At 30.7% G+C, this 27,691-nt stretch overlaps 1 protein-coding gene across 1 annotated transcript; it reads left to right on the plus strand.

The window, feature by feature from the left end:
• The first annotated feature begins 444 nt into the window (after positions 1-444).
• LOC129976547 (uncharacterized) lies at positions 445-12,116 on the plus strand. Its single transcript, XM_056090172.1, has 3 exons — positions 445-612; positions 2,311-2,483; positions 11,708-12,116. Exons 1-3 carry the CDS (start codon positions 445-447, stop codon positions 11,859-11,861), a joined length of 495 nt encoding a protein of 164 aa, XP_055946147.1. The 3' UTR covers positions 11,862-12,116.
• The last annotated feature ends 15,575 nt before the right edge of the window (positions 12,117-27,691 follow it).

The raw sequence follows: 27,691 nt of genomic DNA on the forward strand, positions 1-27,691 counted from the left end.
CCGAGTGTAAATCCACCTTAAGATTATGAAACGAATTTTAAAGATCAGCAAGCTCATATAAACAAATTTTTATAGAAGAGCATGGTTTACAAATACTAATGGAGGAGGAAGGTGTTAAAACAAGTTCATTACTAGTGAAGTAAAATATAAGAATTTACCATAAAATATCTGCAATATAAATTTTATAGAATACATATTTACAGCAGCATAATAACCCAGCCCTATTTGTAGAATTTAAGAGCTCCAGTACTTCATAAAGTGAACCAAAAATCGATTATAAAAATTCATCTTCACATATATGAAACAAGTTAAATAAAAGAATGTTACTTCGTACTTGCCTTTCTTTCTTCCACAGTAAGCTAACAATATCTTTCTCCTCAATTGTAGATCTTTCATTCAGACGGACTGATTTTTCTTTGCTTCAGGAAAAATTCGGTGCAAGGAATGCGGCATGTCTTGATACTTCTGTCATGTCTGCTAGTGTCGGATGCCTTGCTGCAGGCAGCTTCTCCCATGGTCATGATGTATTTCCGTTTGAACGGAGCCGCTCGACTCATTAGAGCTGTCAGGTTCGTGAGGTACTTGATGCGCCTGAGGACTGTCCTAAGACGGGTAAGAAAATAAACCCCACTAAATACAATATTGTTTAAAATAATTGTCTATAATTATGAGAATGCGTATGAGAACTGTCCTTAGATGCAAGAAAAAAAAATCAGTAATACAATATTATTTGAAACAATTGTCTATGAGAACTGAAAAATTATGAGAATGCGCATGAGAACTGTCTGTAGGCGTAAAGAAAAAAAAAAATTATTCAAAACAATAGTCTAACTTCTTTCTAAATACGAGTCTAAGCATAAAAAGGAAGGTAGAAAGGAACATAGTACAGAAGGTAAATCAATTACTTAAAATACGAATTAACTAAGTTATATGTAGTAGCAAATAGTAGAAATGTCAACAATATACTGGGATAATTCAAATGTCTATAATTTGGCTTTTTGTAAACGATTCAACTTTAATCTTTAGTATCTTTAGAGAAGAAATGCATTTAACCATTTCTAGGGCAATGGGAAGTATGCTTCCCACCAAATTTATCAATCTTTGTATGAAATTATGTAGGTTGGCATAAGTTCTGAGAAATTATTTTAGACAGACAGAAACTTAGATGCTTCAGTTCTTTATCTCACACAAAATGATGTGTCTTGATTTGTTACTTAATTTTTAATTAATAAAATTAAATTTATCTAAGCTAAATGAATCCCTTTTCTTATTCTAATTTCAAGCCTAAAAATATTTTAACATAATATGACTAGAAAAAAAATGTCAAAAAATCAATAACAATAAAATTACATTATTCAAAATGCATAGAATGAATTTATGCTCCCACTTTACATATCAAATATGACAAAAAAGGTTCATTTAGGAATGCATTGCGTGTTTTGCAAAATGAGAGAAAAAAAAAGGTGGGGGGACGTCTTAGAACACCATACAGTTTTAAAATTAAATGACACGCGCAGTTGCATTTGTCATTTAATCATGTGTAATCAAATGAATTGTACAATTTTTCTCTTTCTTATTGGGTTTAGGAATTCATTAACGCCAGTTATTACAGTTAGTAACATCAACACAATAAATTAATTTAATAATCTTGGATCAGAATTTACGTCTTTTCTAAAATTAATGTATTGTGAAAATTCCATTTTATTCATCATCAGTTCGATAACTTTTAATCGTTCGAAGACGAATCATTTAAAGAATAACAGATTCTTGCTTCAGTATATTGTGAAAAAAAAAAAATGACATTTTTCTTTATCGCCTTAAAAGGTTCATGGCAGCAACTAACTTTTTTAGGATAATTTAAATTTATTACATTCACAAAACTCAAACATATACATAAGAAGAATAAAATATTACATTGTTTTCTAATTTGGGGCCGCTGACTTGTGTTCATTCCTTTGTTTCACAGGTCTCAGATTTTCCCTAACACGGTGATTATGAATAATTGCCAGTGATTATTCATAATCACTTTTTTTTTTGGAATATTGCGATCAGAGCGATTATGAATAATTACCAGTGATTATTCATAATCACTTTTTTTGGAATATTGCGATCAGAGCGATTATGAATAATTACCAGTCATTATTCATAATCACTTTTTTTTTTTTTTGGAATATTGCGATCAGAGCGATTATGAATAATCACCGGTAATTAAGAATAATTACCAATTTATTACATTTATCGTAACAGATTTCTTAAGCTTTAATTATTTTGAATTATGTTTACATGTTCTCACTCATTGATTTATTCTAGCTGCATCTTACTCGCCGATTTGTTGGAATGGTGCCTTTACTTTTACTAGGAAGGAATGGCAGGCGCCACAATTTCAAATTTTTGACTTCACAAGATACTTGTTTGAAAAGATTGGCTTGTGAAGTTTTCACTAAGCCAGAACCAAAAGGAGCACAGTATGATGGGATCACTAAGTAAGTTTTCCCAAATTGTTTAATCGAAAATATTCTCTAATAAAAGATTTTACAGTAATTGAATATTAAATATATTTATTGTGTAATATTATTTAATTTATTTTCAGAATTAGAAATGAGTAATTTTGTTTATAACTATTGTTAATCCATGCTATTTATCCTGAAATAAGCATTCATATTCAAGGATGCTAGTTATAGAAAGCATATAAGTTCATTTGTTAAATTACTTTTTTGGGCACTTTTTATTTCAATTTAATTATATTAAAATTCCATTATAAAGCAACGCTAGGGTTATTATGAGAAGGAACTCGTAATTTTGAACCTCAACGAAATGACGAGGACGATACTTGAGTTGACACTTTCTTCTCTAAACATCCGCGCCAGCGGGAGGACATTTAGGGGTGTGCCAGGATTGCTTATATGGCGTCTTTTCGGTGTAATCGTGTCCTGAAGCCGTTTAAGATTTACACAGTGGTAAACCTTACAGTGCCCTTGATGCCACAAGGTTTTATCTCAAATCAAGGAAGAAGTGTTCGTTTAAGCCGTATAAGGGTCTTAAAACAATACAAGTCAAGCGGCCCACTCTTTTCTTTATTGAAATTCCAAGATTTTTTAATGACTTTAATTTAATCTTACTAAAAGCAGTTTTAAAATAATACAATTTTTGAAAAAATCTCAAAAACTAAACATTTAATTGCGGTTCATCTTCAAAAGAGTTGGCTTCAGTGTTTGATTATAAAAAATTATATGCAAATTTAAACAAAATATTTAAAAACATTTTAATATTCTAAATATTTTAATGTAAAGTTGCCAGAAAATTGTCTTGTAAATTAATCCAGCAGTTGAAAAAATTATCAGCATTACTAGGTGATATGAAATCTACGATTAATATGGTAGGTCGTTAAAAATCAGAGTCAGATAATAATAATAATGTAATTGTTAAAACTTTAAACTAAAAAAGTAGTAAAATATTACTTTAAATTATTTATAAAAATTGCTCAAAATGAATATTTTTATCGTCTATTAATGATACCATCTTTTGAATAGTGGCATCTTTTCTGTTCAGAAACAATAAAGTGCTACAAAATTTATTTCTCAAATGAATATAAAAGAAATAATTAAAAAATAACTTTACTTTTAAATAACCTAAATTTCTAATTGTAATAGTCTAAATCGCATTTTTTTTAAAAAAAACTGCCGAACGATTTTTTTTTTTTGATTAAATATTTTTAACAATAATAAGAAATATATATTAGGCTGATGCGTTTCCTTTGATGCATCATGAAAATAAAAACGAATCCCTGAAACAACCGATGAAAGGAAGCGAAGAAAAGACAAAGAAAAAAAACAGAATACAAAAGAACTTTGGTTGATAATGAAAGAGGAGGAAAAAAGAAGAATGGAAGAATATTAATTGGGTGAGCTTTAAACTGGAGCTGCCAAAATTTGAACTAACTCCAGCAAGCAGTTAATTGTTTCGCACGCATATAAAAGTAATAACTCAAACGCAGTGACCTAAAACAACGAAATTCACTGTGCTGTCTCTTTTCATTACAGCTCTAGTGTCGTGTCAAATCTTGGTGTCAGTCGGCAATCAAGATTTCAGTCGGCAAGATTTTTATTGGAGAGTATTCGAGAAAGTTCAGTTTATAATTTTTTTTTTCTTTTCAAATCATGACTGCAATTGAATGAGATACGACTAAACAAATGTTTGATTATGGTATATGGTATTTTTTCTATATTGAATAACTTTACATTTCTACACTAAACTATTTCCACCTAAATCTTTCGCCACTTAAAATTGTGACATATCTCTTAACTCTTTGCTTTCTAAAAAGTAATTCGACGCATAATTATTCACCTAATACAAGGACTTATTTATTGCTCCAATATATATATATATATATTGGAGCAATAAATAAGCAATAAATATAATTACTATATATATATATATATATATATATATATATATATATAGTAATAAAAACCAAGTTAAAAGAAAAAAAATCAAAATTAAACCAAATAAAAAAAGAATCTGGCCTGAAGACTTTCTCAAGGGTCACCCTCATTCAAAGATTCAAAAAAAAAAAAAAAAAAAAAAAAAAAATTTTCTGTGAAGGAATGCAGACTAAACAGTCTAATATCGATTCCTCGTAATCCGAAAATTCCCTGAAATTAGGCCTAAGAGATATATCATTTTAACAGAAAAGAAAAACAAAATAAATTAGAGGAATACGTCCACTAATAAGCAAAAATATAATAACATAAAATAACCATATAATAACACTCAAACCAGTAATGGAAACAAAACGGAAAGCACATACCAGCAGCAGGCAAAAAAATTCTAAGTTTTCCGGTTGTGTTCCCCGCGCTCAACATATCCAAGCTAACGCATTCAAGGTAAAAAATGTTTATGCGCTCTCTAAATACTAGGGTGTTTTCTTAGTTCCTTTTTTGGTTTTAGTTTGAATAAGAAATAAAAAAAAGTTTCTTTCCTAAATATTTCCTAATAATTTTAGATATGGTTACTTCATATACATATATAATATAAACTGTTTAAGTTTAACTTCCCCAAAAAATTAAACTATACTTTCTTACTACTCTGTAGGTATTCTTAGCAATAAAAATATATCTTCAAAATGATGCACTGTCTTCAATAGTGCCTGAGAAAAGCCACATCCGAGTGCAGAGGGTTAAATTTAAAAATAAACGTATCTTCTCTAAATTTCCTAGATAGAAAATTGAAAACTGTATATTCATAGATATGTATACGAAGAACATTTTACTGACTGATACCTTTATGCTATGAACGCCTAACAAAAATTCAATTTAATTTTTTTATTATTAACCACCATAAAAATACACAGAAATACAAATATTATCAATTTTCGTACAATTGCCACCTTATTTAATGAACCTTTGTATTTGGAAATACGTATGTTGGTCGAATTTAGGAAAATAAGCTTTTGTTCCACTTTTTTGAATATTCTGTATATACAGTGAGCCACAAAATTGAGTATACACCTCTAAAACTTTTAGACTTCTTCCAATTACAAATTAAACATTGATTTAAAATAGATAATTTTTTTTATCCTAGATATTTTAACCTCTGCTTTACCATCCTATAATAACACAATTCTATAGTTAACTTATTTATTAAGAAAAAAGTTAAGCGATTCGAAGAAAAGATAGAAAACCATGCCACAAAATTGAGTATACACTTCTTATATTTGTAAATTTTGCCACCACTTTTTTTACTTTCAAATTTTCTTTGAAGAGTTTCAGGAGTAGCTGCTGCTTATAACACTTGCTATTGCACTTCAACGGTTTTAAATAGTATTTTTTTTTCTCATTAAAAATCGTAAAATGAGCTCTCGTAGAGAAACTACTGAATCTGAATGTTTATTAGTTGTAAAATGGTCGAAAGAGGGCAAATCTCTTCGAGAAATCGCTTCGTTGATTGGTGTAACTCATGGTTGTGTCCAAAAAATACTACAGAAGTATAAAAAAACTGGATCTGTGGCCAATATTCCTGGAAGAGGACGTAAAGAAATACTGAGTACTACAGCGAAGAGGAAGATCATTCACTCAGTAAAGAAGGATCCGAGGGTGAGTGCCTCTAAACTAGCTTTATCGATGTCCTCTACAATCGGGAAAAAGATCTCAGATGAAACAATTCGACGTACCTTCACCAATATGGGTTTCATGGCCGTACACCAATACGAAAGCCACTCATCAAGTATGTGAATAGACAAAAGAGAGTGATTTTCGCCAAAGAACATCGTTTAAAGCCTATTTCTTTCTAGAACACTGTAATATTTTCTGATGAAAGTAAATTTAATCTTTACGGAAGCGATGGACGATTTAAAATATGGAGAGAAGCTGGGAAAGCACTGGCACCTAAAAACACCATTAAGACAGTCAAGTTCGGAGGTGGATCTGTCCTCGTTTGGGGTTGTATGTCGGCTGGAGGAGTTGGAGAGCTTGCTTTTATTGATGGTATTATGGACAAACATGTATATTTGGGGGTTTAAATGATAACTATAAAAAAAGTGACCGTAAGTTGGGGCTTGGGTCAAGCTTCATATTCCAGCAGGACAACGACCCCAAGCATACAGCAAAGATTGTGCAGTTATACTTGCTGTACCATTGCAGGAAGCAATTACACACTCCAGCCCAGTTTTCAGACCTAAACGTCATTGAAAATTTGTGGTCGCAATTAGAGAAAGCTGTATATGAGCACGAAATCACAAGCAAGGAAGTTCTCAAGAAGATTCTGAGAGAAAAATGGGCTAAAATTTCTGTTGAAACCACTAAAACACTAATAGAATCTATGCCCAGAAGATTACAAGCTGTAATTCAAGCAACAGGTTATGCAACAAAATATTAATTTGTATGTTAAAAGGAAATTAATATAGGTGTATACTTATTTTTGTGGTGTTGTTTTTCCTCTCGTCTCAGATCTTTTTTTTTTTTTTCGTAAAAAATAAATAAACGTAACAATTTTATTAGTATATTACGGTAAAGCATAGACTAAAGTATATAAGGTAAAAATTTCAATCATCTTAAAGCAATATTTAATTTGTAATTGCAAAAAGTCTCTAAGTTTCTAAGGTGTATACTCAATTTTGTGGCCCACTGTAAAGCAGAAAAGACATTCAAGAACCAAGTGTTCCTCCAAAATGAAGAAAAGTAGAAATATTCTCAATTTTCGAAATGAGTTATTTTTTAAGTTATTTAATTAAAATAACTAATGAAAAAACCAAACCTTGGCATTTTTGATCCGTTTTTCCGTCAATGATATTTGGAATAATATTCGCTTAGTAACATTGTTTACGCCATTTAGTTCATTAGTTTAATTACAATGCAATTAATGCTTTATTATAAAAAAATTCACATTTTTAAAAATAATTCTAATCAGTGCGTAAGTCGTTTCTACCAAAGAAAAACGACCACAGAAGTAAAGGGACTATTATTTACCGTATTTCGAGTCATGATTTCGACGATTTCAGTTTTAACCTCGTTAATGATGTGCAAAAATCCCAAAATTAATAAATAGATCGTAAACTATAGAAATCCAAACTGCTAAATCCGTTTTATTCAAACTGGATTAGCAAATACCATGAAAGAAGATGGGCTTAAATGAATGTTTTATGTCAATTAATTGATTAGTTTATATTCTATTAACAGAGCCGGGCAATTCTTTGCTGTGGCTAAATTTGAGTGTATCTACAAATTATTTGAACATAATTGAAAGTTTTATTCAATTATTGAATTTAATTATAATTAGATATATACATATACATCATTTTGCGTGTGTTTCGAATTTTATAAATTGTAGTTATTTTTGTATTTATCGTTAAATTCCTTGCAATGCCCTTGGATATATGATTTTGGCGATTCCATTTGACACATGTATAAAATAATTTGTTTTCCTACACGGAAGCATGCAACGTATAACTGTCCATAAAGAAATCCATTTCCGAAATTTAACTTTTTGCACTTTGAAAAGTAATTCGATGCATATTTATTCACCTAATTATAAGAACTTGTTTATTGCTCCGAAAAAAATGCAATTGTTTGAAGTTTGAATTTCTTCGAAAAATGAATCTAAATTTTCTTACCATTCTGTAGGTAGTTCTAGCAATCAAAATTAAAAATATAAATGAGTAAAATGTTATAAGAATACATCGTCTTGAATGGTGTCCGAGCGCAAAGGATTAAACCATGTACTTGAAAGATTAACTCTACTTCGAATTATGATTCATTGCGGGAAATCCTCACAATTAATATAGAACATTAAGAAGCTAACAAAAGATTAAAAAATGGGAAATTTATAGAACTTCACAAGATTTAACCTTCACTTTATAAAATTCAAACTATAATAATGCATTATATAAATACACTAGAGCTGACTTCTACACATATGCGAAGATATTTCTTACCTCGTCATATCTAATATCAGAAGCGTTGTTTCGTGGCATCTACTATTGATATAACGTTCTTTCTGGGTGGATCCTAGCACAGTCCACTTCTTGGCGTCTTTTTGAATTCACGCCAAACGAGTGGCGATAATATCGTCAATGTGGCAACCTAGACGGATTTTTTTTATTTTTATTTATTTATTATTTTATTTTATTACTAGCCGCCTTTGGCGACCAGTCGGTTCGCCAGTATTACCGCTCGCTACAATTTTCAATTAAATATTTTAAGTAACTGGTCTCTTATTAGATTCTCAAACAAAACATTTTTAATCTTCAAATTTTGATAGTCATACCAAACTTATACTGTTGTTTAGATCGTTTCGTTCAATTTACTATATATATTTTGCTAATGTGTTGTCATTTCCTGTAAAACTTCAACTTTAATTTAAAGTGGAAATGATGAAATTGCAATTAATATAAAGATATTTTTAATAAAACCAAGCGTTTTATTTTATTTATCATCTTTATTGTTATTTATTTATTTATTATTATTATTGAATATGAGTATTGCAAACAGAATCGTTCGGTATTTAAGTCTTATGTGAACTACAAAATATTTTTCATAATTTACGTAATATCTCAAACAATAATTCAACAAAAATTTCTCAGATTCAGCATAAAATTCAGTTTTTAGTTTTGTTTTCAAAAGGATTGAAATGAAATCAATAAAAATATTTTGTTCCGGCCTATAAATATATTTTAAAAATTATGAAGTCTAAATTTAATGCAGTAAGGTATCAGATTCTGAGAAATATTCTGGACACACCAAATTTTAAATAAATGAATGAATGTTTCTATTTTCAATGATCAACTAAGACTTATTTATGAAGTTTTGAATGTTAAAAATTTAGAAAAACTCAACATTTTCATAATCTTAGGCCAATTAATCTTGAGAAACCTGCGCGCTGATTGGTGTATTTTCTTTGAAACGATCGATGGAAAATCTAAAATCAGTTTAAGTGATTGATTTAGTTGATTAGAAATTAACTCTTTTTATTTAAAATATTAGTATTTCAAGAACATTTTGTTATTCGTGATTTCTACAGCAGAAGCTTTATGTAAAATCCAAAATTCGTTATTTATTAGAGTATTTATTGAATCAAGTTACATAAAATATAATCATTTTCCATTTTAGCAGATCTGTGTCTTACTAAAGGTTTACAAATTAGCTGTGTGGTCCTGATTTGAATGGATATCCTGTTCATACTAAACAAAACTTGCATTAAAATAAAGCTGATTTATTGGAATAATAATATAGAGAGTATAAAAGATCATAAAATAATTTTTCTTGTATTTATTTTTTAGAAAAAATAATATTTCATATTTGTTTCATTTCCTACGGACATGTGCCGAAAATTATATTTTTGCAGATTTCATTTCCAAAAAGATTTAATTTATTTTTAATTGGAGCTTTAATCAATGTGATGGCAACACTTTGAAAAAAGCTAATTTTCTCCCATGAATGCGAAACGTGCTCGTGCAGCTTAAATTTTATTTTTATTTTGTACGAAAAAAATTGTTGAAAAATATAGTTACATTATTTATTTAAAAATTCATTAAAAATAGAAATTTAATTTTAAGGTTAAAACATTGGTATCAATTAAAAGATAAATTTTTGATCTTTAATTTCATGTAAAAATATTTTTTGTGCGGTAATATTTTCGGAAGTTATAGCAGAAACACGCCAAAATTTCACTTATTTTTTAAATAAATAAAATTCTAATTAAAAATTCGAAAAAATAACCCCCAGGTGCACATTCCCGGCCTCCAAGGTATACACGTGCCAAATTTGGTAGCTGTAGGTTGAATGGTCTGGCCTGTATAGCGCCAACACACACACACACACACACACATTGAGCTTTATTATAAGTATAGATTATTTATTTATTATTTTATTTTGTTAATAAATAATCAACCTAGACGGACTTTTTTTATTCTTATTTTATTTTATTTTTATTATATTTATTTTATTTATTTATTTTTTATTATATTTATTTTATTTATTTATTATTTTATTTTATTATTTATTTATTATTATTTCTGGCCTTCAAGTATCGTTTTTTAATTGAATAATAATAATAATAATAACAAATATTCAATTAGTAGTCAACTTGGCGAGATTTCAAATAAGTCGCCAAGAGGTGGGCCCATCTAGGATTTTACGGAAGAAAAAAAAACCCCGATTTAATAAATCCAGAAGTTTTTTTAGTCCAGACGGAATATATATAGATATATACATACGAAAATTGTCTTCTGTGCACATAGATCAATCCAAAATCATTCACAGCAAATATTTTATATTTCTATTCGTAGAAACGATTTCATTTTACTTTAAGTGTTGCCAATTATTTTTGAATAAAAATATTATGTATTTTAAATTTTATTTATTTTTGCTTCTGAGTTGCCACGTGCTTTGCTTATTTAAATCTATATCATTTTATACAAATTTCCAAAAGCTTATGAAAAATAGCTTTTGATGTTTCTTTTAAACTCATTTGATTCAAATGATATTCTTATTTCAATACTTCAAAAAGGTTTAAGGAAATTACAATATCTCTGACACTCAAAAGAATATCTAATTCAAGCAAATAAGAAAAGAAATGCTTCACATGGTAAATATACCTGGAGTATCATATTCCAAATACTTTTAGATACTTGGAGTATTTTTCTTACATTAACTCTTTGGTACCTTTGACGTATCAGTACGTCTTGCATTTGTTTGGGCAAAGACGCGCACGACGTTCTGATACGTCATTGAAACTGAGACGAGATCTAACTAGTTCATTCTGGTTTATTTCAAAGTAATGCGTATCTGTTGCAACAGAACAAATAATTGCAGTAATTTGGTAAACCTTATTTGGGATTCACAACCTCAAAATGGCAGAAATAGAGAATATATTTTATCAAAGTGATCTTGAATCTGATGAAGAATTTTATAACGATCCTTTAAGCGATAAAGGGGAATTTCAAAATGAAAATGATGAAGAATATATCGAACTAGAAAGTGATAATGATAGTGACAAAACAATTGCCCACAAAATTAAATATGCTCCAAGTGCAAAAAACTTTTCAAATAAATGTGTAACCAAAGGGTTAAAATTATTAGAGATGGAAAATATTTTTATCTCAGGAAATGTCGGATATATCAGCTAGTAACAATCTAAGCATAATCCTACTCTTAACAGCAAAAACTTCTGCATTTTCAACGCATACAAAAATAAAAATGTTTATCTTTTACAGTGCCGCTCGTCAAGACAACAATGGGTTCAAGATCTTTCTCACGTTTGATGCACCCGAAAGCGATGACTACTGCAAACAGCGCTTTGCCTCATGCCCTTTTAGTGCTATGCAAATCATCAAGGCACTAATACCCATACCAGGCCTGCAACGGTAGCTGCTGTCTTCTCATATTCTATTGGATGACTTGGATCCAGAGAAACGTCACTATCTATTCAGATTTCAGGGTACTTTCTCTGACAAGGACAGCGAAAAGAATGTTATGTGAAACCTGAAGAAGTGAAGAGATCATAACCATAAAAGCAATGTTTAAAGGCCGCCGATAAATTTAGAGCACCAGTGAACTTTATTTTAAAAAGTTGGAATGCTGGTGATGAGAGTAAAGTGATAAATTATACTTGTTTGGACATTAGTGCGCTGCGATTAAGTTTTCAAATGTGATGTATTATCTATAATGTTTGTTATTTCAATTCATTTTTGTATATATTCATTTGACTGTGTTAAAAATTTGAAATTAATTTCTGTTACACTTACCAACTATAGCTGACTCATATAGTTTAATAAAATATTTATGATTCATCTACTCGTCATTATATCAACTAGTTACTGTGTTTGATTGCAAGTTCATTTACTTATTCTTTCAGGTATACTTCGCATTAATTTATTTGCTGATTTAGCAAAGGCTTGACCTCTATTTAGCTTTTAAAAATTAAAACCATGATAAGAGATCTCGCTTGTTTTCAAATGGAATTGCTTGAATTTGAAACAACATTATCTTATTTTTAGACATTTGATTATTTCGATAATCCTGAATATAAACTTAGCCTTATATATAGGAAAACAGTGATGAGAAAATTATACGGTGTGTTCTAATCTATTGATTTTACCAGTTTATAGAGTAAATTCGAATACAATTAGATAGTACCTGCGAAACCAACCTTCGCTCGGCAGTTTTTTTTTTCATTCTTACCTACATATGAACAAATCATTTAAATAAAAAAAAATCATTAATGCACTTAGTTTAACATGTTATTCGAAATGATTAACACAATAATTGCATTGTTGCTATTGGACGTGAGCCGAACGTATTCGACTTCGGATAATGTCATATAACGACGTGTCACCAAATTTTGTGGTATCAATAAGTAATCATGCTATGGCAACAATGCAAGTACCTTAAAAAATTTACGAGATGGCGCTATATGACATTGTCAGCATGAAAGAAGATAGAAAAATATTCTAACAGTTATAATTTTTGTGTGTGTGTGTGTGTGTGTAAAATCGCGTTTTTTAGGGAAAGATACCTATATAGATAAACTTAAAAAGCAGAACCTTATCTAAATATAAAATTTGATCCAAATCCTTTGATCCGTTTCCAAGATACACGAAATGAATTTATATATATGCAAGAATTGCTCGTTTAAAGTTATAAAATTAGAAATATTTTGTTGTTTCAAAATAAAATAAATAAATTAAACATGTACTTTCAATATTGGTTATAGGCTGAATTACTGCTCACGGATTATTAATCTGGTAGGTATTAGCGTTGAAATTCTGATAGCATTTTGCAACAAAAAAAAACACCTCTACTGTCCATTCACTACTGATCCGGCACAATTCATGCAAATTCATTTCTGGCAGGCCATAATACGTTTCAAAAGAGGAGTGCAGGATGTAAAATGAGTTATTAACATGGATTCCTCGCTTTACATCTTGTACTTCTCGTTTGAAACAGATACTGGGAAGCCAATTTAAAATTGTCGTTGCCGATTGGGCCGACTCAGTACCAACCAACCCAACACCAACACTGGTGGGAACAACTGTCGACGATAAAAGCCACCACTGGTCACGATACAAACCTTCCCTAAGGAAGTGCGTCCCGTTATCGATAGGAGAAGCCAGACTCCCACCTTTTCGTGTACCCACAAAAGTGGCGGAAGCCAGGGCCTAACTTAGCCTAATTGGGACTCGGAGAAAAAAGTTCTTTCCCCCCCCCCCCCTCCTCCGCTCTGCTTCACTATTTCAGTAATGAAGAACCAAACTTTATGGAGATATTTAAAATTTCCCCCTCATTATAGATATATAACAAGAAAATTGACTAAGCTAACATAAAAACTGAGGGGTTTTACATTCTTCTGATATTTTGCTTAAAAAAAGTTCATTAAAGAAGGAAACGTAAAATAAACTTTCTATTGAATTTGGAGCCCCCTCTGATGTGGCCCGGGGCTCTGGCGAGAGCCAACCACCATACCGGAAATTTCTGATCCTCAATTACTATGTGCCCCTCCTCGTGGGACAGTTCAGTAGTAAAAAGGAGAAGTAGCATGAGAATGAACATTTTCATATATAAAAAAAGAATAGCTTCGTAAAATGATTTTTTAAATCATTTACCTTCGCAAATTGATTCTTAAAAAATTCAAGAAAATCATCGAATTCAAGAAAAATTTGAAAACCTGATTGAGTGTTTATTAGAATATTTCTTTAAATAAAACAAAACCGTTGAAACATAAATGAGAGCAAATGTTATACAATGATTTTATTTACAATTGAGATTTTAGTTTAGTTTTGGTATAGACTATTAGAATACTATAGATTAGAATTGTCTTTTGAGTTCCTAGATTAAAAAAAGAGGCAATCCCAGTTACTGAATACGAACTTGAAAGGTGTTTTCTTTTTATTATTGTTATTAGCTATTAAGCGCTGTTAGAGCAGTTTTTAAATTTGGAAGACTTTGACTCTTATACATAGATGCTATTTCAGTACTTCCTTGCCCAGAACGCTTTGATTGATGGGGAGTTTTCTGTCGTCTTGTTTCAGAATGATGCTTGTGCTATTAAATAAAAGGAGAAATAATGACTTAATTCAATGTCTATAATACAAAATAAACATTGAAATATAAATGTAAATGATTTAAAAAAAAGGTTTCTCTTTTATCTCAATTTACTTTGTTATTTGTATAAATAAGTGGAATTAAATCGTAAATCTAAAAAGTGATGCGGAATTATTTATTACTTTAACGTAACATTTTGTAATAACACAGAGGCTGTTTTAGACTGACATCATAAATTTGAGCCGATATCTGAGCCTACATTATTAGTATTTTTTTTAAATTTTATTTTCTTGTGCATGAAGGATTACAAGAAAACACAGTGATTGTCAAAAAATATGAACTCCAGATTTTGACGAATTTCCACATTTTAGACTTCTCTGAGTTCAAAAAACACATTTTTAATTTTCTATCTGCCTGTGACAAAGATAACTCAAAAACGCTTTGAGCTGGACAGAGGAAATTTGGTATATAAAATCTATTCAGAGGAAGTCTATTCGTCCGGTTGTTCGAATATAAATTAACACAATAATTACAAAAGGACGAGAGCTAGACGTATAAAATTCGGCATAGATTTAACACCTATATTTAGACATCTATCAAGTTTTTAGCCCAATCCAACAAGGTGTTGAACGTCTGTCGGTCTGTACTTTCAGAAGAATGTTAACGGTAACTCAAAAACGCAGTGACTTAAATGTTTCAAATATAGTAACTCAGATTGTGAATACAATCGCAGTTCTGTGGCATATTTTTGTTTCAATCGTTCTCGAAAAATGCATCTAAAAAGAATTTGAATTTTCAGATATTATGAAATTGTTGTTAGCAGACACCAAGAGAAACAAAAATTGGAATGGAATATGACGTCGCAAACCAAATTGAAAGGTCGCTAATCATAAAAACGCTCGAAAGTGGAACGTTTCGCTGTCACTACAAAAAGTATAATAATAACTGCAAAAGTATTCATCTGATTAATTATTACAAGAGTTGTTGGAAGTGGCGGTCGCTAATATCATTGCACAGTCTATAACGAGGTAAAATGATTTCCCAAGACGTACTAAACGACACCTTTTTATATCAGCCTCAGCGATGACAATCCCCGTTATGAGATTTTCCTTTGTGCTCATACATTGTCGGATAAATGAATGATTTAAGGTAACCCCTAGGAAAAAGTCACATGGTTTGAGATCTAGCCAATGTTGAAGCCTATCAATAGGTTCTGCATTTCCAGTACACCTCCTTGGGTATGTCACATCGAAGTGATTATGTACGTCGTCTGAAAAATGCTATGGGGCACTACTATATACGAATCACATTTATTGATTTATATGCGCCGTTGAGTCCCTAGATGTCACATAAACGAATGACTTTAAGGTGATCGCCATAGGCAAAAGACACACGGATTAAGATCTGGCGAGCTTGGAATCCTAGAAAGGGATTATACGTTTCCAGTCCTTCTCCTCAGACATGTAACAGCTCGTCAGTAAAATGTCCAGAGGTGCTATCATGTACGTATCACATGCCTCACTGCACTGCCATTGGCACAATTCGCAACATTTTCAAGAAAACCTGTTTCAGAAAAATAAAGGTATGTTGCTTCATTCACGCGTTTTGGCAGCAAATACAGTTCCAAGAGATAATCTCTGATTATTCCTGACCATACATTGGCTAAACTTCGATTGAAATTTCCACGGTACTTCGATATGAGAATTATTCATCATCCACATTTATGCATCTATATGTGTTAACAATGTCTTCTGGGTTCAAAGGCTGTATGTATTTTATGCGATTTTCACCCTCTCAACGGAGTTTGCGATCTGACGTTCTATTGCAATTTTTGTTCCTCTAACAGCCTTTTCAGGTTGGACAGAACACGCTTTAATAATGAATTATGATTTATTATATAATATATTAAGCCTAAAAAAGCTGGAGATAATAAAATTTAAAAGTCTTTAATTGCATGCGTTTATTAGAACACTGATCGTTTAAGGCGACCAGGAGATTCATCGGCAGTATTGGTTATACTTGAATTCAGATAAATCGGTTTTTATATCTCCATGTTCAGGATTCCGCCAAATTGTCTGACACTGAAGATGTGCTCTTTTAATTGTCTGAGTCCATTTCGGTTTTATCATGCTCATGCACCTTTCTAATTTAGAGGATTCAAAAACATCATTGCACTGTTGAAAACGTAAATATCCGATTTATCTAAAATTTCGTGGTATTTTAACTTTATATATAATATTCGTAGTATTGTAACAATTTTTTTACTCGTCTTGTAAATATTAAACAAAATCCTTCTGAAGCCTTCAACAATGGCAGAATATCATGCGACTAAATATTTGATAAAACAAGGAAAACGGATTGAATTTCAAGGCAACAATGTAATCTATTGTGGAAAATTGAGCAAAAATTTTTTTAAAAACCACTGCTGAAATGAATATAAATTCGCACGAATATTAAATTCGCATCATTAGAAAGACAATTTTTAAAATTTTAAAATGGTGTAACATTTATTTTTGTACTATTTTCGGAAGTTATGGCTGAAAAACGCTGAAATTTTATTTAGTTTTTATTTAATTAAAATTCTAATTAAAAATTTTTTAAAAAATTGCTCCGAGGTGCACATTCTTGATTTCCAAGATATATATATGTTCCAAATTTGGTAGCTGTAGATCAGACTGTCTGGCAGGCAGAGCGCCAACACACACCATCATCATTTTTATAATTAGTAGAGATTAAACATTAGACAATATTTTTGTCGGAGAAACTAAAAATAATGTTAAGGCCACAATGAATATTATAAGAAAGAACGAACACATGAATTTAAAATTTGTAGTTAAAATCGTCAAAATTCTAATTTACTTAGAATGCTTTACATTATTACTTTGAAATCCATACATTTCATAAAGAAGTTATTGTATATTTTTTTAAGCACTAATTAAAGTGCGCTTTTTTTCTAGTCGTGTGCGATTGAATTTAAATTCGAATTTAACTTTGAAATAGCTTAGGGTACATCGGCTTTTGATATAAGATCTTGCTGCTGTTATATATGTAAAAACCATTCTAAGACTTTTCATCCGTATATCAAAACGAATGAAACTTACTAGTCTTTTCGAGGCCATGGGCAGTTCGTAGATTGTTAACTGTCTAATCAGATCCACCGTTGCCATTCGCTGTTTTCGGGCAAATGTGTTGAGAAATTGCATGTAGTCAAAAATGTTCAAAACTACTTTTGCTCTGAAATAGAAAGCAAAAAATTTAAATGCAATATCTAGAATTTCTCTCACAATGAAACATTACATATTAGATTCATAAAATATATTCAGAATGCCTTTTAATTGGAATACAAGTATATTATGATTTATTTAAGTAATACGATTACTTAATTACTTAAATAAAAATCTGAGTACTCATGGCATTCATGGCCTTGTCTAAATGGCACAGTTTTAAGAAGGGGAGGGATAACACATTTATTATAGAATATGCAAGAAAATTTCGGAGAAACCACACCCATTATGTCCCTATACGAACCTTTATTTCGGTCAAAATAAACTTATGCCAAATTATGAAGAGACCTTCTATTTATAATACAGGTATTAAACTATGAACTGCATACGAAAAAAAATGGATTATTGTTTATGATAAATATGATGAATTTTAAAATTGGTTGTCCGTTATTTCATATTTAAACATGTTACAAACCAAGGCAGTGAAGCGTTGGAAATCAGTGACGCATTAAGTTCTACTTTTCTGTAAAGAAAAGGATGATAATTCGTCTTTTGTTTGTAATAAGGAAACATATTATTTGTTTTTAAGAATAGGCTGTTCATAGGATGCTCATTTTCATGCAATATTCCTATTTTGTGGCGATGATTTTTTATTTATTTATTCATTTTATTTTTGAGGAAGGGACTTCGTGAATGAAGACGCGCTTGTTCTACTTCTTAAGGGGATACAGTTAAGTGTAATTTCCGTGGGAAAGAGGAAGAGTAACTCTTATTTTGAATTGTGGAAGGAAAGTAAAAATGCATGTTGATTTCAAAGAATTATCTTTTCATTTGATTTGGATTGTACAGAAAATCATTATTTGTTATGAATCATTCACCACATTAGGTCCTCGAATGAAAATAATCAGAGCAGACGATTTCAAAATTCGAATGGTGTCAAAGGATATTTTTCTAAAATCAAGTTTAAAAATACTTATTTTAATCGTTTTTTAATGATTTTTAATCACATTAAATCCTTATTATAAACTTATGGTGAAGAAGAGAAGGAAAAAAATTGTTTACAAATATCTGATAAATCTAAAAGAAAAAGAGGTTATTTTGTCTCCATTTATTTAAACAAAAGAAAGTTGTTTCTTGCTTTTCTTTTTTATTCCTAGATACTTGCATTAACCATCAATAGCTTATGGACGTTGACAGTGTTATAACGGAAAAAAAAAGAACAATGCAATAATAGCACTTTGCATAGCTTGTAAATTGCCTTTGTTACTATAATTCCGTAGTAATTTTTCAATTTATCGATGTAGCGATAGGTCAATTTTCCATTTCCACCTAGTACTTTTGTGCATTTTTTTTTGTTTAGTTTTGGAAAAAAGCTCCAATCTTTTGCTTTATAAGTTCAATATATTCTAATTTTTCACAAATGCATACCATAAATGTCTTTTAATACATCTTAATATATATAAATTACGTGTCACGTTGTTTGTCCGCGATGGACTCCTAAACTACTTAACCGATTTTAATCAAATTTGCACACCGTGTGCAGTTTGATCTAACTTAAAAGATAGGATAGCCCTTTTTTCGAATTTTTAATTGGAATTTTAATTATTAATTAAAAACTAACTTTCCCGCCAAAAAAATCTTTTCATTTTCCCCACCGCCAAATGAGTACAGCTTCAGTTTTTTTCCCCAACAGTCATGAGGCTAGGCTTAAGATTTTTCGGCTGATTATTTGAAACGATTCTATTTATTTTCTTAATGTTTGATGCATTTAAAATTAAACATTGTTAATGAATCGATCTTTCAGATTCATTCTTAAGTACTTCTGAATTAAAATAAAACAGAATAAAGGAAATTAAAAATTTCTAAACTGCATAGCGTTACCCCAACTGGCGTAGAAAACCTCAAGCATTTGCGTTACGTTTCGAATCCGAATGTTCGAATTATTTATGATCCTATCCGAAAACGTTTCTCAGGAATAAGATATTATTTTCCACAGTTATTTTTTAATGCATACAATAAATTTGATACGTTGCAACGGATAAAATATCACGATCTTATGTTTGAATTTTGTATTACTGTGCACGGTGGCAGTTCTCAGAAATAAGATATTTTATTTGAAAATGATTAATTACAAACGTTTTAACGGATCACATTAATATAACATACTAAAATTCTGCTTTTTTTAATTATAAAGAAGTTTGGAAAAATACTTGGAGGTGCACACGGATAATTATTACTTTTCGTTTTGAATGAATTCCGATTCTTTATCTGACTGTTTACTAAGAAAAATGTTGTACGGCAATAACATTTGTTACTTTCATTGAATTTTCAATTAAATGATTAACATGCGCGTACAATTGCAAAATGATCCATCAGCACAAATATTTTCTGAACAATTACTAGATATTGGGAACGGTAAAATAGAACTGCAACCAAATACGCAATGCATTAAACTGCCAGACAATTTCTGCACTGTTCTTCAGGGAAAAAATGAATTGATTCAGAGTATTTTTCCGGATATACAGAGTAATTACTTTAATCATAACTGCCTCAGTGATCGGGCTATTTTGGCAGCCAAAAATGTTGATGTTGACGAAATTAACTTCCAAATACAACAGTTGTTACCAGGCGATGTGATGTCTTTTAAATCAATCAATACTGTTGTTGATGAAAATGATAGTGTAAATTTTCCAATTGAATTTTTAAATTAACTAGATATACCTGGAATGCCACCACATAACCTTCGATTAAAGATTGGTTCACCTATTATTCTCCTGCGTAATTTCAATCAACCTCGATTATGCAACGGTACGCGTTTGGTCATCGAAAAGATCACCGGAAATATACTTGAAGCTACCATTTTAACTGGAAAGTTTAAAGGAGAAGTGGTCCGGTTGCCAAGTGTTCCGAGGATACCATCAGAATCTACGATACCCTTCAAAAGGTTACAGTTTCCAATTCGTTTAGCTTTTGCCATGTCTATAAATAAGTCTCAAGGCCAAACAATGTCCATTTGTGGTTTAGATTTGGAAAATCCATGTTTTTCTCATGGGCAACTATATGTTGCATGTTCACGTGTAGGAAAACCGTCAAATCTATTTGTGTTAGCTAAAGACAGGTTAACCAAAAATATTGTGCACCGATTAGTGCTACATTAAATTGAAATTAAAAGTATTTATAATTCAAAATAATAAACATTATTGTCAAAGATTTAAAACTATCTGCCCTACCTACCTCATTTATAAGTTTAAGTATTACGTGTTTTTTACTAATAACTTTGTAATGTACTCATTTGTTACAAACTTGAATAAAAAAAATAAAAAAAAATTAAATTTTTTTTTGTATTGATTTTTTCTCAATATCAACGGTAGTAGAAAATCAATCATGTAGGTCCCCATGTTTTTTTACAAATGGCATCTGTGTAAAAAAGCATGTTGGTCCCCATGACTGGTGTTCTCCTACCGTTTCCCTTGAATAGTTTACTACTATGTAATATAACAAAAATAACAAAAACCTTAGCCACAGCAACGAGTGGCCGGGTCTGCTAGTTGTATATAAAAACGAAAAAAATATAGCAATTTTAAGGACAATTTCTGTTTCAGAATGCTATTTTCGGTTTGCTTTTGCTTCAGATGAAGTGTATTATAATTCCTGTAACTTTTTTCTAATACAATGTAAAAATAATGAGAAGCAGTTAAAATGGTAAGCAGTTTTGAAAAGAATATATATATATATATATATATATATATATATAGAGAGAGAGAGAGAGAGAGAGATAATCTACACAAAATAAAATCAATCCTCTCCCCTTTAACGTAGTTGTATACCTTAATTCCTTCGAGAAATCATCTTGCTCTACAAGGGGATTCAATATTAAAAGAATTATTTTAAACACTATGCCGTCCGCACATCTAATCGCGATTCCTTTGTTTGGCGCCTGTAGGAATGGTTCAAATAATTTTAATTATCATAAGATAAGATTATTAATTTCGAGAGACACCAACATAATGTCGCGGGATGGCATGGTGTTAAGATTCTATCATTCGTCATTATTCATTACAGTTAATATTCTTCAGTGCTGCAATATTTCTAACTATTGAAAAGTTATTTTAAGAGCTATTATTATATTGATATTTCTATTCATTATCTGTAAGAAAAGAATTGTTGAAAGAAGAAAAACTGAAAGAAAAGAATTGTCATTAACCCATTAACAACCAATTTTTTAAAAATTTTTTTTGGCCGGATATGCTATATATACATAGTCAAAAAGTTATATAACAGTATAATTTTATTAAAATTATATTTTATTTGGGCAACATTTGAGATTTTTGAAAAGGGTATCAAATATTAAAAAGAAAAAGAGTTGACAGAAAACTAAAACTGATTAAGTAGCAGATTGTCGCTATAACCTCTAAATTGCATATTTATGTATGGTACCTCATTATAAGTAAAAAAAAAAAAAAGCCTAAAATATAAACATACTAATTCTATTCCGGTCAATTTACAGACGAATTTCAAATTTATTGTAAATAAACGAATCACAAAACACACACTTTCTGCCACACACAATATTGAGTGATATATATTTGGAAATGAAATTGAACTGTCAGGCATATCAAATAAATTTTTGGCACCGAAAGGCGTACGTAAAATTCCAAAAGATCCAAATGGGGATCGCTAATAGGTTAATGCACGCAAAAGAGAAAAGAATATTTGAGATACTGACCCGGCAATGTTTTTAAACAGTTCATTTGCCATTTCCAGGCTTCGGGCATCAGTGGCAATTCCCGCCTCCCTTAACCAGAGGATGCTGTTCGATTTCGTGATCACTGAACCGGATTTCAAATGGCCTCCAAGAACAGAGTAAAAGTGAAAGAAATTCCTGAACACAGAGTTCACTATCTGTTTCACATTCACACGCTTCAAGGCTGTGCGGGACTTTTTTCTTCGGCAGAGCCTTATTTTCAGTTTCTTTTTTGCCTGCAGCTCGAAGGAGCGAGTGCCACTGGATGTTTCCAATCTTTTGTTTTGCTTAGCAGATGAGTCTAATCCACGTGAATCCGTGTTACGTATCCTGTTCTCAATCTCCTTTAAATGATCATTTTGCTTTTCCACTAAAGTTTCCTCACTGCTGTTTTCCCAGACGGAATACGAAGTCCTGTCTGGATCCTTTTCGACATTGGTTTGGCGAGCTTCTGTAATTGCAACTTTAGGTTCTTCCGCCAATAAATTAAGTTTTGCAGAAGAGGGATGAAGAGGGACAGGAATTCCCTCGCCTGAATCAACAGGTGAAGGAAATTCTGTGGCTTTTTTGGGATCAAAAATGATATGAATAGGTTTTCCTATATAAGGCCTACTTTTGGCGAGAAGTTTCTTCATAATATCTTGATGCCGAATGCCATTCTCGTTTCGAATAATATCTTCTATGGTATCTTTAGTGCAAATGAGTATTTCTTGCGATTTGCCTGCAATATTTTCTGTGTAATTTAGGAGAATCGGCCCATTTAAAAGAAGCACGCTCACTTTCGCAGGTAATTTTTGGCCACGAAGAGTGGGTATTCGTTTGAGTTTTGAAGCATCTTCACTTGTTATACTTTTCTGAAGATTGTTGAGATTCGAATCTAAGTCAGCACTTTTATAGATGTTGTTTGTCAAAAATTTAATCGCTTGGGTATTTTTACTTTCATGTATAATTTGGCCTTCAGATTTGCACTTTCGTGCGAGCAATTTCGCTTGCACAAAAACGCAATTATCAGATTTGCTTATTAAACCTATATTGCCTGGTATTGAGAAACCTCTTGAGGCTTTCTTTTGGAATAAATTTCTATCATCCTCCTTTTGTTTTCTTTGGTTTTCTAAGTGTAAGGAAAAATTAAAAGAAATGAGCTTGCTTTCTGTTTTTACGGAGTTTAAAACTTGCTCCGGAATAGATTTTATTTCTTCATATTGTTTCGTCAATCTATCTGCATTATGGAGAACTGTTCTACACAAACTATTATCTTTTTGAAATTTTATATCACACAAGTTCATAGAATTAAATGAGGGTGCTTTTTGTTTTGCTACATAGAAACGACTGCCGTGATATAATGTATTCAAACCACTGTGGCTTTTGTCAGAATCGAATATTGTTCTCTGCATTCCTTTCGAAGGTTCAGATGCTGAAAAAATGTCTTCTGAATGAAGGTTTAGATCGTTTTTTAAAACTGTGTTGGACATTGTATTTATTTTGTTACAAGAACTGACTTCTTGTGACCTTTCGGCATGATTTAACTTATTTCTCAACTGCTCTTCAAACTGATTATGATAATCTGAAGTAGATGGTATTGTTTTTATGTTGCTTACTATTGGCGCGCTATTGCTTTTATGATTTAAAGGTTCATGAAGAGTATGCCTTCCAAATTCATTGTATCTTTGAATTCTTTCATTTTCCGTCGGGTTTGATTCGAAAGGTAAAAGAGAATAGTTGTTTTTAATACATGGATACTGATTCTCAAACAATGACTCCGAATGTGAAGAAATAGAGGAGTCAGTATGTTTCTGTGGATCAAATGAAACAGGAATTAAACTGAAATCATTTGTTAAATTTCCGTTTGTAACAGGAGAGCTCTTCTTTGGAATTTTTTGATTTGAAAATTGATGAATATTTGGAGTAGAAATCAATGAAGTTTCGGAAGCCGTTTCACTGCTGGGACTGTCCATAGATTTCCGCTGTTCTGATAATAATCGACAAAGTTCATAAACTGCAAAATGAAAACCAAATTTTAAAAATATTAACAATTTTGTATATGAATAACATGCCTCATTGTAAACTGAAAGGAAGCTTACTTTCATTTGCAATTTTAGGACACTTTCCAAAATCATTTTCTTCGCTCTTCTCCAGAATTCTATTGTTCATGAGCATTATTTGAAATTCATTTCAGTATAAAGTGTTTATTGCAGAATTGTATTGAATTTCCACATTTATTCCTTACAGCTTTGTTTCTACCTGTAACATAAAATTTAGTTTAGGACATCAAACACCTACTCATTTATAGTAAACAAATCGCCTTTGGAGACCAGCTGGTTGATTTGTATTATTCATTTTTTATTAGTATGGAATGCATATTGAATAAAATGACTTTATTGTTGAATACGGCATAAAAATATGAATGTAATTGAATCAGTTTCAATGCAAATTAATACATGTGTGTGTATACATGCGAAATACAAAGGAAAGTGAAAATCCTTGTTAATAATTAGAAAGTGTTAATAATTAGCAAAAACACGCAATTGAATATTTTTGTGGATGAGTTTGAATTCCAATATAATAATGCAAAATCGATTGTGCATCAAATTGAATTAAATATATTACTGAAGTTAAGGAGAAATTATACACAAATGAAATTGATATGATTAAAAAGGTAACTCTTCTAGTCTTAATATAATGCAAGGAACAAACCAAACCAAAATTTGACACAAAACTGTCACAAAATCCCGTACCAAGTTTCATATATTTAAGTCAATGCGCTTTCGAATAATACCGTTTACAAGTTTCTGAATGTAAAGACCGACAGACGTTCAACCCCTCGTTGGAGGCGGCTCAAAATTTGTCAAGTATTTACACTACAGATGTTAAATTTCTGTATGGAATTTTATCTATCTAGTTTTCATAGTTTCGTATTTATCGTGTTAACTTATATTCGAACAGACGGACTTATTCTTAACAGATTTTACTTAAAATTTGATAGAAATCTACTATTTGGTGCAAAAAACACCTAGCCAACGCGTTTTTGAGTAATCTGTGCCACAGAAACATACAGGCAAAGAAATATAATAGCAAAAATGTGTTTTTCGTAGCCAAGAAGGTTTAAAACGTGGAGATTCGTCAAAATCTCGAGTTCAAATTTTTCGGCGACTACAATATTTTCTTTATTATTCGCATACAAAAAAGTAAAAAGATTCCATTTATGAATCTAATTTAAGTCGATGTTCTACGCCTTCATATTTCTTCGATTGGAATCTTCATTATTTCTTATGCTTTCAAATACGAATTTAGTGCAGCTGCTATCAAGCATCAATATTGGCTCAAAATATCGCTTTTCTGTTTATTAGTTGGTTGCCCAAACACGCCCAGACGTTCTAATTATAGAAATTTTATGCCATGGTCTCTCGTTTCTCGGTGAAAGGTTGTTTTTGGCGAGAGTATTTGTAAATCACTATTGAAAAAGTGGCGCATTTGTGAATAATTGGCGCATATTTCGTTTTTTTTTTTTTTTTTTTTTTTAATTTCGAAGTAATATATAAAGATCATGAAGAAATAGATTAAGGAAAAGTTGGCTGCATAGAAAAAAGAAACTTTATAATGTGATCAGAAATTAAATGCCGTGAAACAGCCAAAACCATATTAACATCACAACAATCCAAAACTATTGCATGACTATTTGGTTCACAAGTATGACTCGAAAGCACACTGCTGACCACATATTTGAGAATATTTTTGAAATTTATTCACTTTCCATAATGGCGTTAAGATTAACAGATTGACGAGAAGGAATAGTAATGGTGCAAATTAGGTAGAGTTACTTACATATTGATTGCATTCCTTTGGTGGGCATATTGAATTTTTAGTTACGAAAGAATCTATTAGCTTATAACCTTGGCAATTTATTTTGCGATTTATTCACTGACATGCAGCTGATTCCCATGAATCATGAAATATCTAGCATTTAGGATTAAGGGATATTGCGGTCCTAAGAATTCCCTCAAAGTCTTTTAATAACTGATCAGTTTGGTTTTACATTTCAAAATATTCATAAATTAATTAATGATTTACTTCCAGTTAATATTCTTGTGTTAGTGGCTTTGTGAAAATAAATATGTTTTCATTTATTTATTTATGTGCATTTTATTTTCATTAATAAAAAATATATTGTATTCCAAGTTTTTTATAATTCGTAAAATTTGTATTCATTATAAACTTATTTCTGTGCAAACTAGGCTAAAAAAATTTGATCTGTGACCTTCCTTTAGACCAGCAGTCTGAATAGCTTTGATATACAGTCATTTCCGCCAAAAAAAAAAAAAATGTTTATCGCCAAATTTTTTCGAAATGCCTGAATGTGGCGTGAACCGCTAGATTTGCGTTACGGTAGCAAAAGCGCTACCGAAAAATTGTCAACCTCGCAAGGCGCCAAAGGACTGTTTACCAAAGCTTAGCCCAGCAGCCCTAAATAATGCAGGCATATTTCTGATGAGGCAGCTCCTTGTCTGCCTAATCAGAAATGTGCCAATGGCAAAGTAAAACAATGTAATAAAACAGTTACAGGTATATTGAAACTTTTGACTATCTAAATTTCTATATTGGCGACAATTTCATAGGGCACATTAAAGCAAATTTCAATTAAAAACTTAAAGCTTGAGTTGGACTTACCATAATCGTATGTCCAAACTAAAGAGGTACTTACTTCTTGGCACGCCTCTGTCTAAGGAACATATGCCTGTCACAACATTTAATAGAAAGCAATGTACAATATGGTCTGTAAGAAAGTATAAAATTTGATCAATGATTAATTTTAAATAAGAGAATAATTCTTACAATTTGATTCAGATATTTTTTTCTAAAATTAAATTTTGATTTGTATTTAATAATAATTCAGATTAAAATTTTATTTAATGTTATTGTGAAATACAAATTTTACAATACAGCATGACATACAAAATGATAAAACATTTCTTCTTTAATAGCTAAATGGGACAAAAAAAAAGAAAAAAAGAAGTGTAAGTAGAAGCTTATATACTATTCAAAAATTTGTATTTGTGAAGAAAAATTGAACAATATATGGTAACATAATTCAGAAATAAATGAAATATTTTTTTAAATAAGCATACCCTTTTGTAGATATAAATCAACAATTATATTCCATTGGTAGATAAATTTATTACTGTTTGAAAGCT

The sequence above is a fragment of the Argiope bruennichi genome, chromosome 7 (assembly GCF_947563725.1).
Source record: "Argiope bruennichi chromosome 7, qqArgBrue1.1, whole genome shotgun sequence".
Taxonomy (NCBI): Eukaryota; Metazoa; Arthropoda; class Arachnida; order Araneae; family Araneidae; genus Argiope; species Argiope bruennichi.